Raw genomic sequence first — 20,311 nt, 5'->3', positions numbered from 1 at the left:
AAAATATAGTAAGTTACTTTTTTAGTACATATATAAAAATATTTTTTCTTTTTCTTTTCTAATTTTAACCTACCTTTGTAGGGTTGATATTTTTTCCATAGAAAGAGGAGACACATGGATACAATCAAAAATAATGATATTCCAGTTATGCTTGCTAAAGGTGACAATGATTTCCCTTTTTGTGCAAGTTTCTCCAGTCCTATATAAAAAAGGACAAATACATTTTAAAAATTTTTATTAAGGGTCAACAGTTTATTAAGGGTTACTTTTAGCTTGATGTGTTTATACTTTATCTTAAATAATGCACTACTGCAAGTATATATAAAGAGAGATTGTGGTGATGAATGCACAGCCATGTGATTATACTGGGAGCCATTAATTGAACACTTAGATGGATTGTATGGTGTATGAATAAAACTGCTTTAACAGAGAGCGGGAGACAATGAAAAAGAAAGAGAGACAAGGTGGGCAAAAGGAAGGAATGTATATATTTCAGAACATGCACTAAAATCCCTAAGGATATTTGAGATTGGAAATGTGATGAGCTGCCCAAGATAATATTATATATTGTATTAGATGTAGCAAATAATTCATGTCATACCTCTTCATTGTGTTTGCTGTCATTTAACTTAAAATTCTTTCTACTCATTGATTCCTCATCCCCAGATGCAATTTTCTCTCTCTCCCTCCTTCCATCTCTCCCTTTGAGCATACTTCAGGTATGAAAATTTTCTAGGAAGACTGTATGCTATTAAAAGTGTGAAAGTGGCAGTGTTTATTTAAAAAATATCTTGCTAATTTTTGACCAATGATGAATTTTTAATCCTTAAAATAGGATGCATGTGATTTTCAATAAAAATTAAAGTCCCACCTTGTGACTAAAATTCGCTTGTTTTACAATAGTTCTTCCCTTTTTTATTACTATTATATCAAATAGAGTGCTAACAGTTAATATTTTCTGAGTGCTTGCAATATGTCAGTTTCTATTCTAAGAGTACATGATACAGATTAACTCATTGACTCTTCACAACTATCTTATGAGGAAGATTTATTATTATTATTCCTCTCATACAGAACTTATTGTATTATTATTCCTCTCTTACAGATTATCCATGGCTTTATTAATTCCAGCTCCAAACTATAATAGGTGTAGTCATGTGGTTAATTCATAAAATGGAAAGCAGCTGTGACTTCACAAATGTAACAAATGTGACATCAAAAAATGACTGATCTCTATCAGATTCAGCAAAGAAGGTGCTCATGTCATTGATGAGCATTATAGTTCCCACACAAATGTTGGCTGATATTTAATAAATATGATGACAGGGAAACAACAAAGATACACATTCATTCATTCATTATGTGATTTTGCTGAATCAAATAATAGTTTTTGAATACTAGAAGAATATTTCCTCAATTATTTTTGTGCTACTCACAATGTATGGCTTTAGACACAATCTACTTTTTTTTTTTTAAGATTTATTTTTAAAATTTATTTCTCTCCCCTTCTGCCTCCTCCCCCCCCCCCCCCCCCGTTGTCTGCTCTCTGTGTCCATTTGCTGTGTGTGTTCTTCTGTGACTGCTTCCATCCTGAGTAGCAGCACTGGGAATCTGTGTTTCTTCTTGTTGCGTCATCTTGTTGTGTCAGCTCTCCGTGTGTGCAGCCCCACTCGTGGGCAGGCTGCATTTTCTTTCGCGCTAGGTGGCTCTCCTTACTGGGCGCACTCCTTGTGCGTGGGGCTCCCCTATGCGGGGGACACCCCTGTGTAGTACGACACTCCTTGCGCGCATCAGCACTGCACATGGGCCAGCTCCACACGGGTCAAGGCGGCCTGGAGTTTGAACCACAGACTTCCCATGTGGTAGGCGGATGCCCTATCCATTGGGCCAAGTCCACTTCCCACAATCTACTGTTAAGCATAATCTACATTATTAATATTTTCTCCATCACTTTCTTAAATGTAGACAATCAACAAAACAATAAGCCAAGCCCTAATTTTTAGCATTTGGTGATTTCCAAGTGTAATATTCACACCATAGCCCATCTCAAGCTAGCAAGGTGACATCACTGAACACGGAGTTGGGAACAGAGGCACAGGGGCATGCCATTATATAGTATTTCTGCCATTCAGTACAATGGATATAAATAGTGTCAGTAGCACTCGTAACAGAAAAATGTAGTAAAATTATTAGGAAGGGATGAGTTTGGAGTTATTTATTACCTTTGTTTTAATATAATTTATTTAACTGAAGTTGATATAACTTTATTTAATAATGACTATGTTTAGCAACTGGCTTGCAACATTTCTGAAAATGTAACTATTGGTACTCACATGCCAATACCAGCTGGCTCCAGCACAGACTCTTTCCTACTTGTAACAGTTTTTCAAAAATGGCCACCAATTCTTTGATATTCCTCCCCATAAGAAGAGGGGTTCTATGTTTCTTTCCCTTGAATGTGGGAGGGCTTATGACTGCTTCCACCTATAGAGCACAGTGGAAGTGAATCTATGTGACTTCCAAGGCTAGGTCATAAAGGACTGTGCAGTGTCTGTCAGGTTTTTATGTAAGTCTCTATTTGAGGCATTCCTTTTAAACCCAGCTGTCATGTTGTGAGAAACTCAAGGTAGCTGGAGAAGCCACAGTTCCAGCTGATACCAGCTTGCCAGTTACCCCAATCCAGGTGCCAGATGTGAAGAAAGGAGCCTCCAGATAATTCCAGTCCCCCAGTCATTTGAGTCACCTTCAGCCAGTAGACTTCTCAACTGAGGCCCCAGACATAGCACAGCAAAGGCAAGCCATTCTGTTTGCCTTGTCCAAATTCCTGACCTACAGGATCAGTGAATGCATTAAAATCATTACTGTTTTACACCAAGATCAGGGAACTTTTTATATACTAGAGATAATCAGAACATCACAGTTTCTCCTAACTGATTCCAACAACTCAAAAGCAGGCACTTCCATAGCATTTATCTTCATGTAAAGCAAGGATGGGAAAGTGAAGAGCAGTGAGAGGAAAGAGCAAATGTAATGTGAAGAGAGCTCAAAAGATCTAAGCACAGCAAAGAGATGGAGTAACAGCAATTAAGAATGGATTGGGTGTCCATGTGCCAGCTGGGCCCTGAATCTCAACAGAGTTGCAACAACTACTCTCCAGTTCATTGGACTCACCCAAGACAACTAACAAGGATTCGATGAGGGACAATGACCATCCCAAGGAACAGAGAGAGTCTGCAACTGCAAGAGAGTCCCATCCACCTGCCCCATGGGATTTAAGCCCCCTGTCAATTAGAGGCAGAATGGGCATCACCATCCCAGAATCCTCAGGATTGGGGAATAAACAATGGACTAGAGTAGACTTACTGGTATTCTACTATAGACTTATTGTTATTCTAGCAATGGAGGAACTTTTATCATTGATGTGGAGGCAGTGGCCACTGGAGGTTCTGAGGGGATGGAGAGGGAAAACAGGTGTAAAATCGGGCATTTTCAGGACATTAGAACTGTCTTCAATGATGTTATGCAATGATGGATACAGGCCATTATATATATTTTGTCATAACTTACAAAATTGTGTGGGACAGAGTGTAAACTGTAATCCACTCTTAGTGGCAATGCTCCAATACGTGTTCATCAATTTTAACAAATGTACCACACTAATGAAGGATTTTGTTAATGTGGGAAAGTATGGGAGGGCTAGGGAGTGGGGTATATGGGAATACCCTCTATTTTTTATGTAATGTTTATGTAATCTAAAGTATTTACAAATAAAAACAGTATTAAACAAACAAGAAAACAAAAAACAAAAGAATGGATTGAAACATTGACATTTTCCTCATGTTGGAGCATGAGAGAAAATATTTTCTTTCTTCTTTCTTTCTCCCTATTAACTGGCAGTACATTGAATCCTCAAGTTTTCATGCCTTGATCCAAAATCTTCTGAGAAGTAAAGCTTCATTTTCCAAGGCAGTGAAACAGTACCTACAGACTTTATATAGGAAATAGTTGTAGAAAATATTTTTATGAAACACTGCTTTCACAGCTCATCTCATAAAACTAAGCTTTATTTAACTTCTTGCTCTAGTCACTTATTTATTCCTCATTAGAGCTTTTCTTTAAGAATATATTCTCATTTCTAAATATAAATAGACTCAAAAGAGTGGAGAGAAAAACAAGCCTGTTCAAAGGAGAACACTTATAAAAAGTAGATATGATCGAATCAAGTAACCTAAAGATGCAGATAGGGAAACGGACTTTGGCCCAGTGGTTAGGGCGTCCGTCTACCATATGGGAGGTCCGCGGTTCAAACCCCGGGCCTCCTTGACCTGTGTGGAGCTGGCCATGTGCAGCGCTGATGCGCGCAAGGAGTGCCGTGCCACGCAAGGGTGTCCCCCGCGTGGGGGAGCCCCCACGCGCAAGGAGTGCGCCCGTGAGGAAAGCTGCCCAGCGTGAAAAGAAAGTGCAGCCTGCCCAGGAATGGCACCGCCCACACTTCCTGTGCCGCTGACGACAACAGAAGCGGACAAAGAAACAAAAGCAGACAAAGAAACAAGACGCAGCAAATAGACACCAAGAACAGACAACCAGGGAAGGGGGGGAAATTAAATAATAAATAAATAAATCTTTAAAAAAAAAAAAAAAAAGATGCAGATAATTGTTTGATCATTTTCAAACTAACTAATATCAAAGTTAAAGTGTGTATTTACAGATGTATTTTAAGAATACATAAGCCCCCAAATATAATTGTAGTAGGGCATGTAGTTTACATGATGGTCCTGAAGGGTCTTCTAAATAGTCTAGAGTTTATTTTCTCACATTTTTGTTTATGGTGACTATACTTCCATTTAATGGCTTGCAAAAAAAATCATATTTCACCTCATGGATTATCTCATAAAGAGCAGCACAGTTTACCCCAGTAAATCCAGTTTGTTGCTACTGTTTTTCTTGGAAGAAGCAATCATGAGTGTGTTGGGACAGGTGGCTTATAAACACCTGTCATCACAGAGATCTGGCAAGCAGTCTGAGAAAAGTTTGACAACTACTGGTCTAACAGAAATCAAAGATGATCATGGAAATCAAAAGGAATGGACAGGACAGGGCAGATGTCATAGAAAAGCAGCAGAAGAATAAAATCATGTTATAGAATGATAGTGTCCTAGAAAAGAAAGTGGCTTTAGAGCCTGCTCCCCAAAGAGTGGTCAGGCAGTGAGGTTTTTTGAGGAATACAGAATCTCAGACCACACCTCAGACCAGCTGAATCAGAATCTGCATTTTAACAAGATCCTTAAGCTATTCTTATGCACATTAAAGTCTGGGAGCACTGATCTAAAGATTCTATTTGAATAATTCTTATAACAGCAAGGAAAGAAATGAGGATTTATTATCAGTTTGTGCCAGGCATTGTACAAGATGCTGTATATTTTATCTCATTCATAAAAATATTCTTTTTAATAATTATAGCTCTTATAGACATATAGAGAAATATAGCTGAATTTTCACAAAATAAATACACCCTTGTAACCAACACTAAGATGAGGAAAAAGAAAGCACTCCAGGAGTTCCCTTATGCCCCCTCCAGGTTGTTAATCTCTCCTCTGCCCCAAAATTCTACTGACATCTAATCCTGACATCTGATACTCCAGATGAGTTTTGCCTCTGTTTGAATTTTATATAAATAGAATCCTATAGTACTACTCTTGTGTGTCTTTTGCTCAACTTGTCCTGCTTAAGAACCCTTTGCCTACCCAGTTATGAGATATTCTCACATGTTGTCTTTTAAGAAACTGTTATTTTACCTTTCACTTTAAATCCATGTGGAATTGATTTTTTTTTTGACATTATGAGGTAGGAGTTATTTTCTTTTTTCATATGAATATTTAACTGACCTGGCAATATTTATTGAAAATATTGTTTTTTCCCCACTTCTCTCTGCAGTATCACCTCTGTCATAAATAGAGAGATTTTTTTTATATGTAAGCCTGTTTTATTTTCTTCCACTAGACTACGAGTCTGTCCTTCTAGTAGCAGGCTGTCTTAATTATGGAGTTTGAAAGCTGCTCTTAATATCTGACCTTTCACTTTTTCATATAAACTTAGAAATGAACTGGTCATTTTGACAAAAATCATCCGGTTGAGATTTTGCTTGGCATTGCGTTTAATCCTTGATCAATTTTGGGAAAACTGACATCTTTACAATAGTGAGTCTTGCAATTCATTAATATGGTAAAGCTTTCTATTTATCTAAATCTTCTTTATTTCAGTACAGTTTTATAGTTTTTTAACAGTTATGTTAAGAGCAATTTTTTCTAGGAATGTGTCCATTTAATCTAAATTTTCAAATGTATTGGTGTAAAGTTGTTCATAATAGCTTTATTACCTTTCTCATTAACTTTATTGAAGATAAAGTAATTCACAAATTTTCAGAGAACAATTAAAAGATTTTTTGACAAATTTACAGTCATGTAACTACCACCACAATCAATATGTACAACATTACCATAACCTTCAAAGAGTTGCTCTATAACATTTTGCAATCAATCTCCTCCCCACAACCCTGGCCCCTAAAAACCATTCATCTGCTTTCTGTCACTATAGTTTTACTTTTTCTAGAGTTTTATATAAATGGAACGACATAGGATATATTTTTTTCTATTTAACTTCTTTTACCTAGCATAATGGTCTTCCATGTTATGTGTATCAGCAGTTTGTTACTTTTACTACTCTGTAATAGTCTAGGGCATGGATATAACACAGTTTTTTCATAAAGCTGTTGATGGACACTTAAGTTGTTTCCATTTGGGGGTAATTATGAATAATGTCTACTCTTAACATTCACATATAAGCCTCCATGTGAATATATATTTTATTTCTCTTGGGAACCACTTATACTGGGATTGTTGGACCTTATAATAAGTGTTTTTAACTTCTTAAGAAACTTCTAAATTGTTTTCCAAAGTCCCTATGCCATTTTGCATTCCCACCAGCTATAGGTGAGGATTCCAGTGACTCTGCATCTACTTCAAAACATGGTACAAAGTCTCTTTCATGTTAGCTGTTCTAGTAAGTATGTGTAGATATTTAAATGTGCATTTCCATGATGACTGCTGTTGCGGAGCATCTTTTCGTGTGCTTTTTTTTTTTAAAGATATACTTTTTATTTATTTCTCTCTCCTTACTCCCCTCACCCATCCATTGTCTGCTCTCTGCGTCCACTTGCTATGTGTTCTTCTGCGTCCACTTATATTCTTGTCAGCAGCACCAGGAATTTGTGTCTCTTTTTTGTTGTGTCATCTTACTGTGTCAGCTCTCCATGTGTGTGGCACCACTCCTGGGTGGGCTACACTTTCTTTGCATGAGGCAGCTTTCTTGCAGGGCGCACTCCTTGTGCTTGGAGCTCCCCTATGCGGGGGACACCCCTGCATGGCAGGGCACTCCTTGCGTGCATCAGCACTGCTTGTGGGCCAGCTCACCACACGGGTCAGGAGGCCCTGTGTTTTAACACCGGACCTCCCAAATGGTAGGAAGACGCTCTATCAGTTGAGCCAAATCCACTTCCCACATGTACCTCTTTTCAATTCAAATATCTTTTTTTCTAAAGTGTTCAGATCTTTGCCCATTTTTATTGTGTTTTTGTCTTCTTATCTATGAGTTGTAGGAGTTCCTTATATATTTTGTATACAAACCCTTTATTAGACAACATGTTTTGTATTTTCTCCTTGTCTGTGACTTATCTTTTATTTTTTTAACAGGATCTTTGAAAGAGCAAATTTTTATAATTTTGATGAAGCCCAATTTACCAAATTTTTCTTTCATGGTTCTTTCTTTTTGTGACCCACCTAAGAAAGCTTTGCCTAGACTAATAGCCTCATTTTTTTTTAAAAGATTTATTTATTTCCCCATTCCCCTCCCCCGCACCCTGCTGTTTTTTTCTGTCTGTGTCTATTCGCTGTGTGATCTTCTGTCTCTATTTCTCTTTTTGTCTTCTCTTCTCATTTTTCTCCTCTAGGATATACCAGGATTTGATCCTGGGGAACTCTGATGTGGAGAGAGGTTCCCTGTCACTTGTACCACCTCAGTTCTTGGTTTCTGTTGCACCTCACCTTGACTCTCCCCTTCATCTCTCTTTTGTTGTGTTATCATCTTGTTGCGTGACTCACTTGCGCCGGCACTGGCTTGCCATGCAGGCACTTGGCTTGCTGCATGGGCACTTGGCTTGCCATGTGGGCATGCCTTTTTTTTACCAGGAGGTCCCAGAGAGTGAACTCGGGTCCTCCCATATGGGAGGGGGAAGCCCAGTCACTTGAGCCACATCTGCTTCCCTCATTCTTTTTTTAATGTTTGTACAATTTGTAGTAATGTCCTCTATTTCATTACTAATTTTGTTAAGTTATGTCACTTATCTTCTTCTGCTGAATATTCTTGCCAGGTTATCAAGATTAAAATAATCAAGGTTTGGCTTTGAAAATCTCCTCAAATTTACTTCTGTTTTTTACTTTATTAATTCTTGTTTGTAGGTTTATTATTTCATTCTACCTACATTCCTTCTTTTTTTTATTACTGGTTTTATTGAGATATAATTCACATATCAAAGAATTCACCCCTTTAAATTGTGTTTTTTTAGGTATATTCACAGAGGTGTGCACCCATGACCACTACCTAATTTTAGAACATTTTCATCACTCCAAAATGAAACCATTGGGATTTAAGACTGATTTTTTCATTTTAAAAGCATTTTATTGAAGTGTATCATTCATAAATGAACATGCATAAACAGTAAGTGTATATAGTAAGAGTTGTGACCTTACAAAACTAACATGTATAACATCATACTTGAGGCGGCAGACTTGGCCCAGTGGTTAGGGCGTCTGTCTACCACATGGGAGGTCCGCGGTTCAAACCCTGGGCCTCCTTGATCCGTGTGGAGCTGGCCCATGAGCAGTGCTGATGCGTGCAAGGAGTGCCCTGCCACGCAGGGGTGTGCCCGCATAGGGGAGCCCCACGCTCGAGGAATGCACCTGTAAGGAGAGCCGCCCAGCATGAAAGAAAGTGCAGCCTGCCCAGGAATGGTGCCATTCACATGGAGAGCTGACACAACAAGATGATGCAACAAAAAGAAACACAGATTCCTATGCCACTGACAACAACAGAAGCGGACAAAGAAGACGCAGCAAATAGACACGGAGAACAGACAACCAGGGTTGGGGGGTAGGGGAGAGAAATAAATAAATAAACAAATATTTTTTTTAAAAAAACAAAAAAACCCATCATACTTGGCTCCCATACATCATCCCACAGCCACTACCATGTATTGTTGTGAAACATTTGTCGCAAATTATGAAAGAGCATCATTAAAGTATTACTATCAACTATAGTTCATATCTTACTTTTGGTGTTTCCCCCCAACCCTCCCTATTAGTTTTGTTACTCATAAACCATATAATTTATCTAAAGTGTTCAATCAATGGCATTTGGTATAATCACAGAGTTGTGCATTCATCACTTCAATCAATATGAGCATTTTCATTACTCAAAAAAAAAAAAAAAAGAACCAAAGCATAAAAAACCACTATCATACCCATATATTAGCTCTACAAATTACAAATCCTATGATGAGTTTTCACCATTTCTATTCATTTCCAAATATTTTCAAACAACTTTTTACCAATTCTGCACATATTAAATTTCAGCTTTCCATTCTCTAACCACATTCCTTTCTCTGGCAACTTATATTCTAGCTATTAACTCCATGAGTTAGCTCATTATATTTAGTTCATAATAGCAAAATCATACAATGCTTGTCCTTTTCTGCCTGGCTTGCTTCACTCAACATATAGTTCCCAGGTTCATCCATGTTATCATATGCTTCACGACTTCATTTCTTCTAACAGATGAATACTATTCCATCATGTATGTATACCACAATTTGTTTATCCATTCCTCATTTTATGGATACCTGGGTTGTTACCATCTTTTGGTAATTGTGAATAATGCCACTATGACCATCGGTATGCAAATGTCTGCTCATGTCGCTGCTCTCAGATCTAGTCATGGTATTGCCAGGTCCTCTGGCAGATCTATATTTAACTTCCTTAAGAGCCACCAAACAGACTTCCACAGTGGCTGTACCATTCTCCATTCCCACCAACAGTGAGTAAGCATTCCTATTTTTCCACACCCTCTCCAATACTTGTAGTTTTATAGTTTTTTAAAAAATAGTGGCCATTCTTGTGGGTGTGTAATGGTATTTTATTGTAGTTTTGATTTGCATTTCCCTAATAGCTAGTGATGTTGAACATTTTTTTCATGTGATTTTTTGCCATTTGTATTTCTTCTTTAGAAAGATGTCTCTTCTGGTCTTTTGCCCATTTTTAATCAGGTCATCTGTTTTTTTACTGTTGACTTGTAGGACCTCTTTATATATCAGGGATATTAGATCCTTGTCAGATATGTGATTTCCAAGTATTTTCTCTCATTAAGTAGACTACCTTTTTACCCTCTTAACAAAGTCCTTTGAGGTGAGAAGTGATTAATTTTGAGAATATCCCATTATCTATCTTTTCTTTTGTTGCTCGTGCTTTGGGTGTAAGGTTTTAGAGACTCCATCTACTACAGTTCTTGCAGATGTTTCCCTAAGTTATCCTCTAGGAGTTTTATGATCCTGGGTTTTATGTTTACATCTTAGATCCACTTTGAGTTGATAGGATGTGAAATAGGGATCCTTTTCTATTCTTTTGCTTATGGATATCCAGTTCTCCCAGGACCACTTGTTGAAGAGAATTTTCTGCCCCAGAAAAGTAGACTTGGCAGGCTTATCAAAAATCAGTTGATCATGGAGGAGCAGGTCTATTTCTGAACTCTCAGTTCCATTCCATTGATCCCTGTGTCTATCTTTATGCCAATCTTATCTGTTTTGACCACTGTAGCATTACATCATACTTCAAGATCAGGAAGCCTGAGGCCTCTGACTTTGCTCTTCTTTTTCAGGGTGTTTTTGGCTATTTGGAACCACTTTCCCTTCCAAAGAAACATGGTAATTGACTTTTCTATTTCTGTAAAGTAGGCTATTGGAATTTTGATTGGGTTGAATTGAATCTATAAATCAGTTTGGGTAGAAATGACATCTTCATGATGTTTAGGTCTTCTTTGATTTCTTTTAGCAGTGTTTTGTAGTTTTCTGGACACAAATCCTTTATATTCCTGATTAAACTAATTTCTAGATATGTGAGTCTTTTTGTTACTATTGTAATTGGATTTTTTTCTTGATTTTCTCCTCTAGTTGCTCATTAATAATATATAGAAACACTATTGATTTTTGCATGTTAATCCTGTGTCCTACCACTTTCCTGAACTCATTTATTAGCCCTATTTTGGATATTTTGGAATTTTCTAAATATAGGATATTTTGGAATTTTCTAAATATAGGATCATGGCATCTGCAAACAGTGAGAGTTTTACTTTCTCTTTTCCTAATTTGCATGCCTTTTATTTCTTTTCCTTTTCTAATTTAGAATTTCTTGAACAATGGTAAATATCAGTGGTGATAGTGGGCATCCTTGTCTTGTTCCTGATCTTAGAGGGAAAGTTTTCAACCTCTACCCATTGAGTATGATTTTGCCTGTGGAGTTTTCATATATGCCCTTTATTATGGTGGGGAACTTTCCTTCTATGCCTATATTTCAAAGTGTTTTTACCAAGAAAGGATACTGGATTTTGTTAAATGCCTTTTCTGCATCAATTGAGCTGATCATGTGTTTTTTTTCCCCTTCAATTTGTTAATATGGTGTATTACATTAATTGATTTTATTATGTTGGACCACCCTTGCATATGAGGAATAAAACCAACTTGACATGGTGTATAATTCTTTTAATATGCTGTTGGATTTCATTTGCAAGTATTTTATTGAGAATTTTTGATCTGTATTCATTAGAGAGATTGGTCTGGAATTCTCTTTTCTCGTAGTATCTTTCTCTGACTTTGGTGTTAGGGTGATGATGGGTTCATAAAATGTGTTGGGCAGTTGTATTAGTCAGCCAAAGGGGTGCTGATACAAAATACCAGAAATGGGTTGGTTTTTATAAAGGGTATTTATTTGGGGTAGGAGCTTACAGATACCAGACCATAAAGCATAAGTTACTTCCCTCACAAAAGTCTATTTGGAGCAAGATGGCTTTCGACGTCTGCAAGGGTTCAGGCTTCCTGGTTCCTACATTCCTGGGGCTTGCCTTTTCTCTGGGTTCAAGGTTCCTCTCTCCTAGGGGCTTGCTTCTCTTTCTGCATGCTGACTTCCTGGAGCTCCAGTTTAAGTCTTCAGCATCAAACTCCAACATCAAAACGCCAATATGGAAAAACCCTTAACTCTGTTCTCTGCCATGCCTTTTATCTGTGAGTGTGGGTGGGGACTCAATGCCCTAATCATAACCTCAATCATGCCCAGGTACAGATCAGATTATAAGCATAATCCAATATGAATTTTTGAAATATGTAAGCATATTAAACTGCTACAGTAGTTTTCTCTCTTTTTCAAGTTTTGGAAGAGTTTAAACAAGTTTAGTATTAATTCTTTTTGAAATGTTTGGTAGAATTCACCCGTGAAGCCATCTGATACTGCGCTTTTCTTTGTTGGAAGATTTTTTTTTCAAAGATAGATTTATTTATTTATATATTTCTCTCCCCTCCCCGCCCCCACCCTGGCTGTCTGCTCCCCGTATCCACTTGCTGCATCTTCTCTATCCCCTTCTGTTGCTGTCAGCGGCACGGGAATCTGTGCCTCCTTTTTTTGTTGTGTCATCTTGTTGTGTCAGTTCTCCATGTGTGCAGCACCATTCCTGGGCAGGCTGCACTTTCTTTCGCGCTGGGCAGCTCTCCTTACTGGGTGCACTCCTTGCGCAGGGCGCTCCGCTACGCGGGGGACACCCCTACGTGGCACGGCACTCCTTGTGCACATCAGCACTGCACATGGGCCAGCTCCACACGGGTCAAGGAGGCCCAGGGTCCTAACTGTGGACCTCCATGTGGCAGATGGACACCCTAACCACGGGGCAAAGTCCGCCGCCTCGTGTTGGAAGATTTTTGATCACTAATTCAATCTCTTCACTTGTAATTGGTTTGTTGAGTTCCTGTATTTCTTGTAGAGTCAATGTAGTCTGTGTATTTCTAGGAAATTGTCAATTTCATCTAGGTTATCTAATTTGTTGGCATACAGTTTCTCAAATTATCCTTTCTTGATCCCTATTATTTCTGGGGGTTACTTATAATTTTGTTCCTGATTTTATTTATTTATTTGCATCTTCTCTCTCTTTCTTTGTTCATCCAGCTAAAGGTTTGTCAGTGTTATTGATCTTCTCAAAGAACCAGCTTTTGGTTTTGTTGATTTTCTCTATTTTTTTTCTATTGTTGTTCTCAGTTTCATTTATTTCTACTCTAATCTCTATTATATCTTTCATTCTGTTTGCTTTGGGATTGGTTTTCTTGTTTTTTTCTAGTTTCTCAGGTGTTCATTTAGGTCTTTGATTTTAGCTCTTCCTTCTTTTTTAATATCAGCATTTAAGGCTTTATTTCCCTCCTAGCATTGCCTTCACTGTATCCCATAAGTTCTGATAATTTTTTTTCTTGTTCTCATTTGTCTTGAGATATCTACTAATTTCTCTTGCAATTTCTTCTTTGACTCACTGATTGTTTAGGAGTATGGTGCTTAATCTTCATATATTTGCAAATTTTCCCTATTTTCAATTAATATTGATTTCCAGCTTCATTCCATTATGATCAGAGAAGGTGCTTAGTATAATTTCAATCTTCTTAAATTTATTGAGAACTGTTTTGTGGTCCAGCATGTGGTCTATCTTAAAGAAAGATTCATGAGCACTTGAGAGGAAGGTATAACCTGCTGATTTGGGGTGCAGTGGTCTGTATGTCTGTTCAGTCCAGCTCATTTATCATATTGTTCAAGTTCTTTGTTTCCTTGTTAATCTTCAGTCTAGTTGTTCTGTCTATTGATGTGAATGACATGTTGAAGTCTCCAACTCTTACTGCAGAAGTATCTATTTCTCCTTTCAGTTTTTCCAGAGTTTACCTCATGTATTTTGGTGCACCCTGGTTAGGTTCATAGATATTTATGACTGTTACTCCTTTTTGTTGGATTGTCCCCTTTTATTAATATATATTAGTCTTTAGTATCTCTTATCACTTTTTTGCATTAAAGTCTATTTTGTCTGACACCAGTATAGCTAGCTATCCCTGCTTTCTTTTGTTAACTGTTTGTGTGATGTATCTTTTTCCAACCTTTCACTTTCAGTCTCTTTGCACCCTTGGGTTTAAGGTGACTCTTCTGTAGACAGCATATGGATGACTCATGTTTTCTTATCCATTCTGCCAGCCTATGTCTTTTGATTGGGGAGTTTAATCCAATAACATTTAACATTACTACAGTAAAGGCCTTGCTTACTTCAACCATTTTATCCTTTGGCTTTCATATGTCATATCTTATTTTTGTCTGTCTTTTTACCCTTTTGGTTACCCTTTCTGATAGTCTTCACTTCTATACTCTCCTCCAAGCCTCTCTCTTTTGTTTACTCATTTCTGGCTCCAAATTCCCTTTGGCGTTTCCTGCAGGGCAGGATTCTTGTTTATGAACTCTCTTAGTTTCTGTTCACCAATGAATATTTTAAACTCACCATCATATATGAAGGGCGGTTTTGCTGGATAAAGAATTCTTGCTGGCAGTTTTTCTACTTCATACACTGCCTTCTTGCCTCCATGGATTCTGAAAAGAAATCCATACTATGTCTTACTGGGCATCCCTTGTTTGTGATGTTTTGCTTCTCTCTTGTTGCTTCCAGAAATTTCTCCTAATCTTTGACATTTGGCATTCTGAATATTATGTGTCTTGAGGTAGGTCTATTTGGGTTAATTCCAATTGGAGTAGGCCGTACTTCCTGGAAACATACAATCATATCTTTCATGAGTGTTGGGAAATTTTTGGCCATTATTTCCTCAAATGCGCTTTCTTCCCTTTCCCTTCTGTTCTCCTTCTGGGACTCCCATAACACATATGTTGGTGCACTTTGTACTATCATTCAACTCCCTGAGCCCCTGTTCAATTTTTTCCCATTCTTTTCTCTCTCTTTTCTTCTCTCCTTTTAATTTCAGCTGTTCTGTCCTCTGTCAATGATTCCTTCTTCCATGATTTCAAATCTGCTTTTGTAGGCCTCTATTGTATTTTTTTATCCCCCCCCTCCGCCTTGTGGCTTTTTGCATGCTGTCTGTTCTCTGTGCCCATTTGCTGTACATTCTTATGTGTCTGTATTTATTTTTTATTTCCCCTACCCCCTTGCAGCTTGCTTGCTGTCTGCTCTCTGTGTCCATTTGCTGCAGGCTCTTCTGCGTTCTCGCTTGTCTCCTTTCTTTTTTGTTGCATCACCTTGCTGAGTCAGTGCTTTGTGGCATCTGTGGGCCGGGTGGCACTCCACAGCATGTAGGTGAGCCTCCTTTCACAAGGAGGCCCCGGGACGCAAACCAAGGGCCTCCTATATAGTAGATGGGAGCTCATCTGATTGAGCCACAGCTGCTTCCCCCTCCATTGCATTTTTAATCTCATTTAGTGCATCTTTCATTCCCATAAGCTCTTTATTTTTCTATCCAAGGTTCCAAAATTTTCTTTGTGCTCACCCAGAGTCTTCTTAATGGCCTTTATTTCTTTAGCCATATTGTCCTTCAACTCCATGATTGATTTGGGAGAGTTGTATGAACATCATTAATTAGCTGTTTTAAGTCCTGTGATGCTTCTGGAGCTTTGATTTGTTTCTTTTCCTGAATCATACCTTCCTTTTTCTTTGTATGTTTCGTAATTTTTTGCTGATGTCTAGGTATCTGATTTGGATGCTGTGTTTCCTCTGATGTGCAGTTTCTCTCTCTTGCCTAGAGATTGACTGTTAAACAGCCATGTGCTACCACTATTCTTTGGTTCTTGGGTCTACTTGTTCTAGATATTTAGGATTTCCCCCTTTTAATAGCTCAAACCAGGGCTAAGAACCCAGAAATGGGGTGCAGGCCAGTTTTCAAGGGCCTTGGAGAGGGGGGAAGTAAAGGAACCAGACTGTCTCTTTTATTTATTTCTTACTATTTTTTCCTTCTTTGCATGCACTTTCCTGGTCTGCCATCAGATGGTGCTCTTTGGCAGACCTCTCAGCTCAGGCCCCTGGTGCCAGCAGGTAATGTATTCATTATGACCCTGCCTAGGCAGATGGTGCAAAACAATGTCCTCAGGATGGGCTGAGCCTTACAAACAAATTTTCTCAGAAGTTGCTCTCCTCCCTTGACCAGTCACAGTCTCCCTCCCCCTGAGTCCTCAGCAACCAGCCCAGGACAGTTGTGAGGGTGTCTGAGTAGGCAAATTATCTTTAGCTTCCTGCCACCTCTCAGGGCAAAAAAATGTCGTTTCCTGCCCAGCTTGGAAGTGAGCAGCCTTCCAACACAGCAGACCAAGTTTGCTGGCCAAAATCTGAATTTGTCATAGGCTATGTCCTTCCCTCTCCCCTTTCTTGGGGAAGAGGACCCCTACGAACCCCTCAGTCCATAGCTGCCTCCCAGGGGCTGAAGGATTCAGTGCTGTTTGCTCTGAAGGCGGGATATGGGCACCAGCAGATGCTGCTGCAGCCTTACTCATGGAATTTTCCCAGTCAGCTGAGACTACTTTTTTTTTGCCCCTCTCTCTTCTGGGTGGTGTCTAGCCTTTCCCTGGTGTCCTAAGCCCTAGAATAATTTTCCAGACAGTTTCTGTCTGTTCTGTTCTGGGAGAAAAGTGAACCCTCTGCCTCTCTAATCCTCATCTTCCCATTCTATTTAATTTTCTGCCCCTCCCCCCCCACTTCTTTTGGTGTATACTTAAGCCATTGATTGTCAGCTTTTTTCTTTTCTAATTACAGTTTGAGCTACATCCACCGAGTTTTCATAAGTAATATTTTAATTAATAAGTTCAAAATATTCACTAATTATCACTCAGCTTTTTTTGAGGGGGGGGCTGGGGATTGAACCTGGGGACCTCAAAAGTGGGAAGTTGGCATTCAATCACTGAGCCACATTAGCTACCCTGAGTTGATTTTTTCATTTGTTAGCTTGTTGGCTTCTTTTTGTTGTTGTTGTTTTGTTTTTAGGAGGCACTGGGAACCACACCTGGGAACTTCCATGTGGGAAGTAGGAGCTCAACCACTTGAGCCACATCCACTCTCCTGTCATTTTTTGTTTGATCTATGGATTATTTAAAAGCATGTTGCTTAATTTCTGTAAGTTTGGGGGTTTTAAAATTTTCTTTCTGTTGTTGTTTTCTGGCTTAATTCCACTCTGGTTAGAGTGGATCCATGTTTGATTTCAATCCTTTGAACTTTGTTGAGACTTTATGACCCTACATATGGCAAATTTTGGTGTATCCCTTACTAATGACAAAAAGTTGGGTTATTTGATCCAGTTTTAAAATATTTGTCATTCTCTTATAGTATTTAATCCATTATTATTTAATGTAATTACTAATATATATGGTTTAAATACAGTTTTATTATTTTTGTCTAGATTTCTTACAGGTTTTGTTTCTCTTTCCTCTCTTATCTTAATTTTGTATTATCAGTGCTTTATTTCATTCTGCTTTCCTCATATTTGCTTGCTAGTTATGAATTTTTATTTGCCTTAGTGGTAACTCTAGAGATTAAACGTGGCCTTGATTATTAAAATCTAATATAAAACCTACTAGAAACTAATATAATTATCATTCGCTGCTTCTGCAATGCAAGAATAAGATCCATATTAAAGATAGTAAAACTCCAAGGTCCCAAGACACAAATATGACCTTAGTAATGTTTGACCACAATTCTGTGCTTTCCATCACTCCTGATTGACAATTATAAAATAAAAAGAATCCTTCTACTCATTAAGCTCCAATGGACTTGTTTCCACCAACTGGAGCCACAACAAAGAAGTCAAATCCTGTCTGTACATAATGCCTTCTCAGTTGTTTGATGAAACAATCACATCTCCCCTGAGAATTATCTTTTTCAGATTAAACATTCCAGATCATTTTGTTGTCCTTTTTATTACCAGTTTCCAGATTCCCTACTTCCCTAGTGGTACAGTTTTGGAAGCTTAACTCAACTTAGTTAATTTCACTCCTAAAATGTGAATTCTAGAAGAAACCTCATACTGTGATATGAATGTCAATAAGGCAAAGGCAAGTAGAATGCTCTCTTGAGACAATGGAATTGATGGAAAAGCAATATAATAAAGAAGAAAACTATTAATAAAAAATTGAATAGTAGAATAGCAGGATTTAAAATATATCATATTATTTAGGCAACACTTTGCATAAGTGAATTTTCTATTTCTTTCTTCATTTTAGATCTGATATTAAAATCAAAGCTATCTAAGGGAATTTCCAATTAATGTGAAATGAGTTATATGATCATGATGTGCATTTAAAACCAAATGTACCATTTATTTGGTATAGGTATATTATAATAATAATAAAATAAAATTTTAAAGGACCATTTAAATGTAAAGATAAATAAACAGGCTCAGAGAAACTAAAATATTTGCTATAGACAATAATTCCTAGAATTGAGACTGGAATATAGGTTTATTCTGACTGCAAGTTTAATTAATTAAGTAATTTTTCCTGCTAACTTGTAGTCAAACAACAGTTTTTGCAATTGTTAGATATGCTCCTATATATTCAATTTTTTCTATAAGCTTTTCTACATCAAGCCTCATGTGCATAAACTTTTTCACTTCTTGATATCCAGACTGCCTTCACCAAAATTCAACAACCCTGACTCCTAAAAAGATAATTCAGTGGTAATTTATCTATTCAAGTTCCTGCAATAAGACTTACCAGAACTTACAGTAACCATGGTAAACATTTGAGTACAGTTTCAGCTGTCATTTCCCTTGAACTTGAAAATAAGCTAATAATTATTTCAGAGTAATTTTCATTGTTGTGAAGTTATACTCTGACATGCATCAGCTCTTTGATGGGTATTTCTATGATTCTGAAGCCTGTAAGACACATCTCCTCCCCTCTCCTTCATTTTTAACTGTTTGTCCTTTTAATATGTAGTTTCTAGCAAGACATAATTTTCACCTCTGTCCTACAGAGGATCCCACTTTCCCCTTCACTATTCCTTCCTTATTTCTTTAGACTCATCCTCTTCCTTACTGGCCTCCTGCCTCTTCTGCTGAGTCTGTTTGCCCTACAGAAAGCACCACCCTATGATCAAGCCTGAACATCCTCCCCTGAAGAATGGGTAATAGGAACAGTCCTCTTCTCAGGGCACATACTTTTTTGTATTAGGCCCTCCTTTCCTCTAGAGCATGCTGGCTCCCTGCTCTCAACACTGCCTCTCTATCCCAGAATACACAAGATTTACCAGGTCCAGTATTTGAAATCTGTTCCCTTTGAAATATACCAAGGATCAAAGTTGAAATATATCAAGGATCAAATCAAGGGGCACAGTTGCTGTGTTCTCAGTGCTAGGCAAGTGGGTTTGGAGAGATGGACTTCCAGAACCCCAACCTGAAAATAAGACTGCAGGGAAATTCTGACCCTATTGCCACACACAGAATACATAGGGATCCCTAATGCAGTTCTGGACTCTTACAGGAACCTCCTTCTTTCTCCTTTCAGGGAGTTTACTACTCTATAGCACAAAGCATGCTGTTCCCTCTATTATTTAAACATCTTTGGCTCATTTACCAAAGCCCTAGTGCAAATGCTATTTGCTCCCTCCTTAGGCAAACAAATAAAATGAAATGACACATTAAGTGCAAATATCGGCAAGAGGTGTGGTATCCATGGTATCACAACCCTGTTGTTTGAGACACTGTACCCAAGACAGGACACCATATGCTACTAGTCAGGGTGCCTATTTCTGAATCAGAATGAAATCCTAAGCTATCTCCCATTTAATCTATTCACTGCTTATGGAAGTTGATGCTTGTCCCTAAGGAGTTGATGGCATCATATTGAGAGGCATACCATATTCACACCTGACAAACACAGTTATTCTGAGCTAGATGTTCACAGGGATGTCACCTAAGGTCCCAGGGTCTAGTTATCAGTTCTATTCTCAATCATTATATCCTGTGGCCCAAAGTGAAATATGTCTCCTGTAGATCTTGGCTTGAGAAATTCCTTAGGTAACTAGAAGAAATCAGTAAAACCATTTTCTGCTTTGGATCATTTTCTTATTCTCTTCTTTATGAAAACACATGGTATATAAATAAACATAAAAAGTGGTAGATTTCTCATATTCACAGATGAATCCAAAACAT

At 38.0% G+C, this 20,311-nt stretch overlaps 1 protein-coding gene across 4 annotated transcripts in view; it reads right to left on the bottom strand.

Moving 5' to 3' along the window:
- Nucleotides 1-20,311, bottom strand: part of HEPACAM2 (HEPACAM family member 2) — a 60,181-nt gene that overhangs the window by 8,077 nt on the left and 31,793 nt on the right. For all 4 annotated transcript variants that reach the window (XM_004475699.3, XM_004475697.5, XM_012518478.4 and 1 more), the window contains exon 5: nucleotides 74-199. In XM_004475699.3, coding sequence (XP_004475756.2) covers nucleotides 74-199 — 126 coding nt within the window. The remainder of the gene's footprint in view (nucleotides 1-73; nucleotides 200-20,311) is intronic.

Source organism: Dasypus novemcinctus, chromosome 5, assembly GCF_030445035.2.
Source record: "Dasypus novemcinctus isolate mDasNov1 chromosome 5, mDasNov1.1.hap2, whole genome shotgun sequence".
Taxonomy (NCBI): Eukaryota; Metazoa; Chordata; class Mammalia; order Cingulata; family Dasypodidae; genus Dasypus; species Dasypus novemcinctus.
The sequence above is the reverse complement of the archived record's forward strand: the minus strand, read 5'-3'. Positions and strand labels throughout refer to the sequence as shown.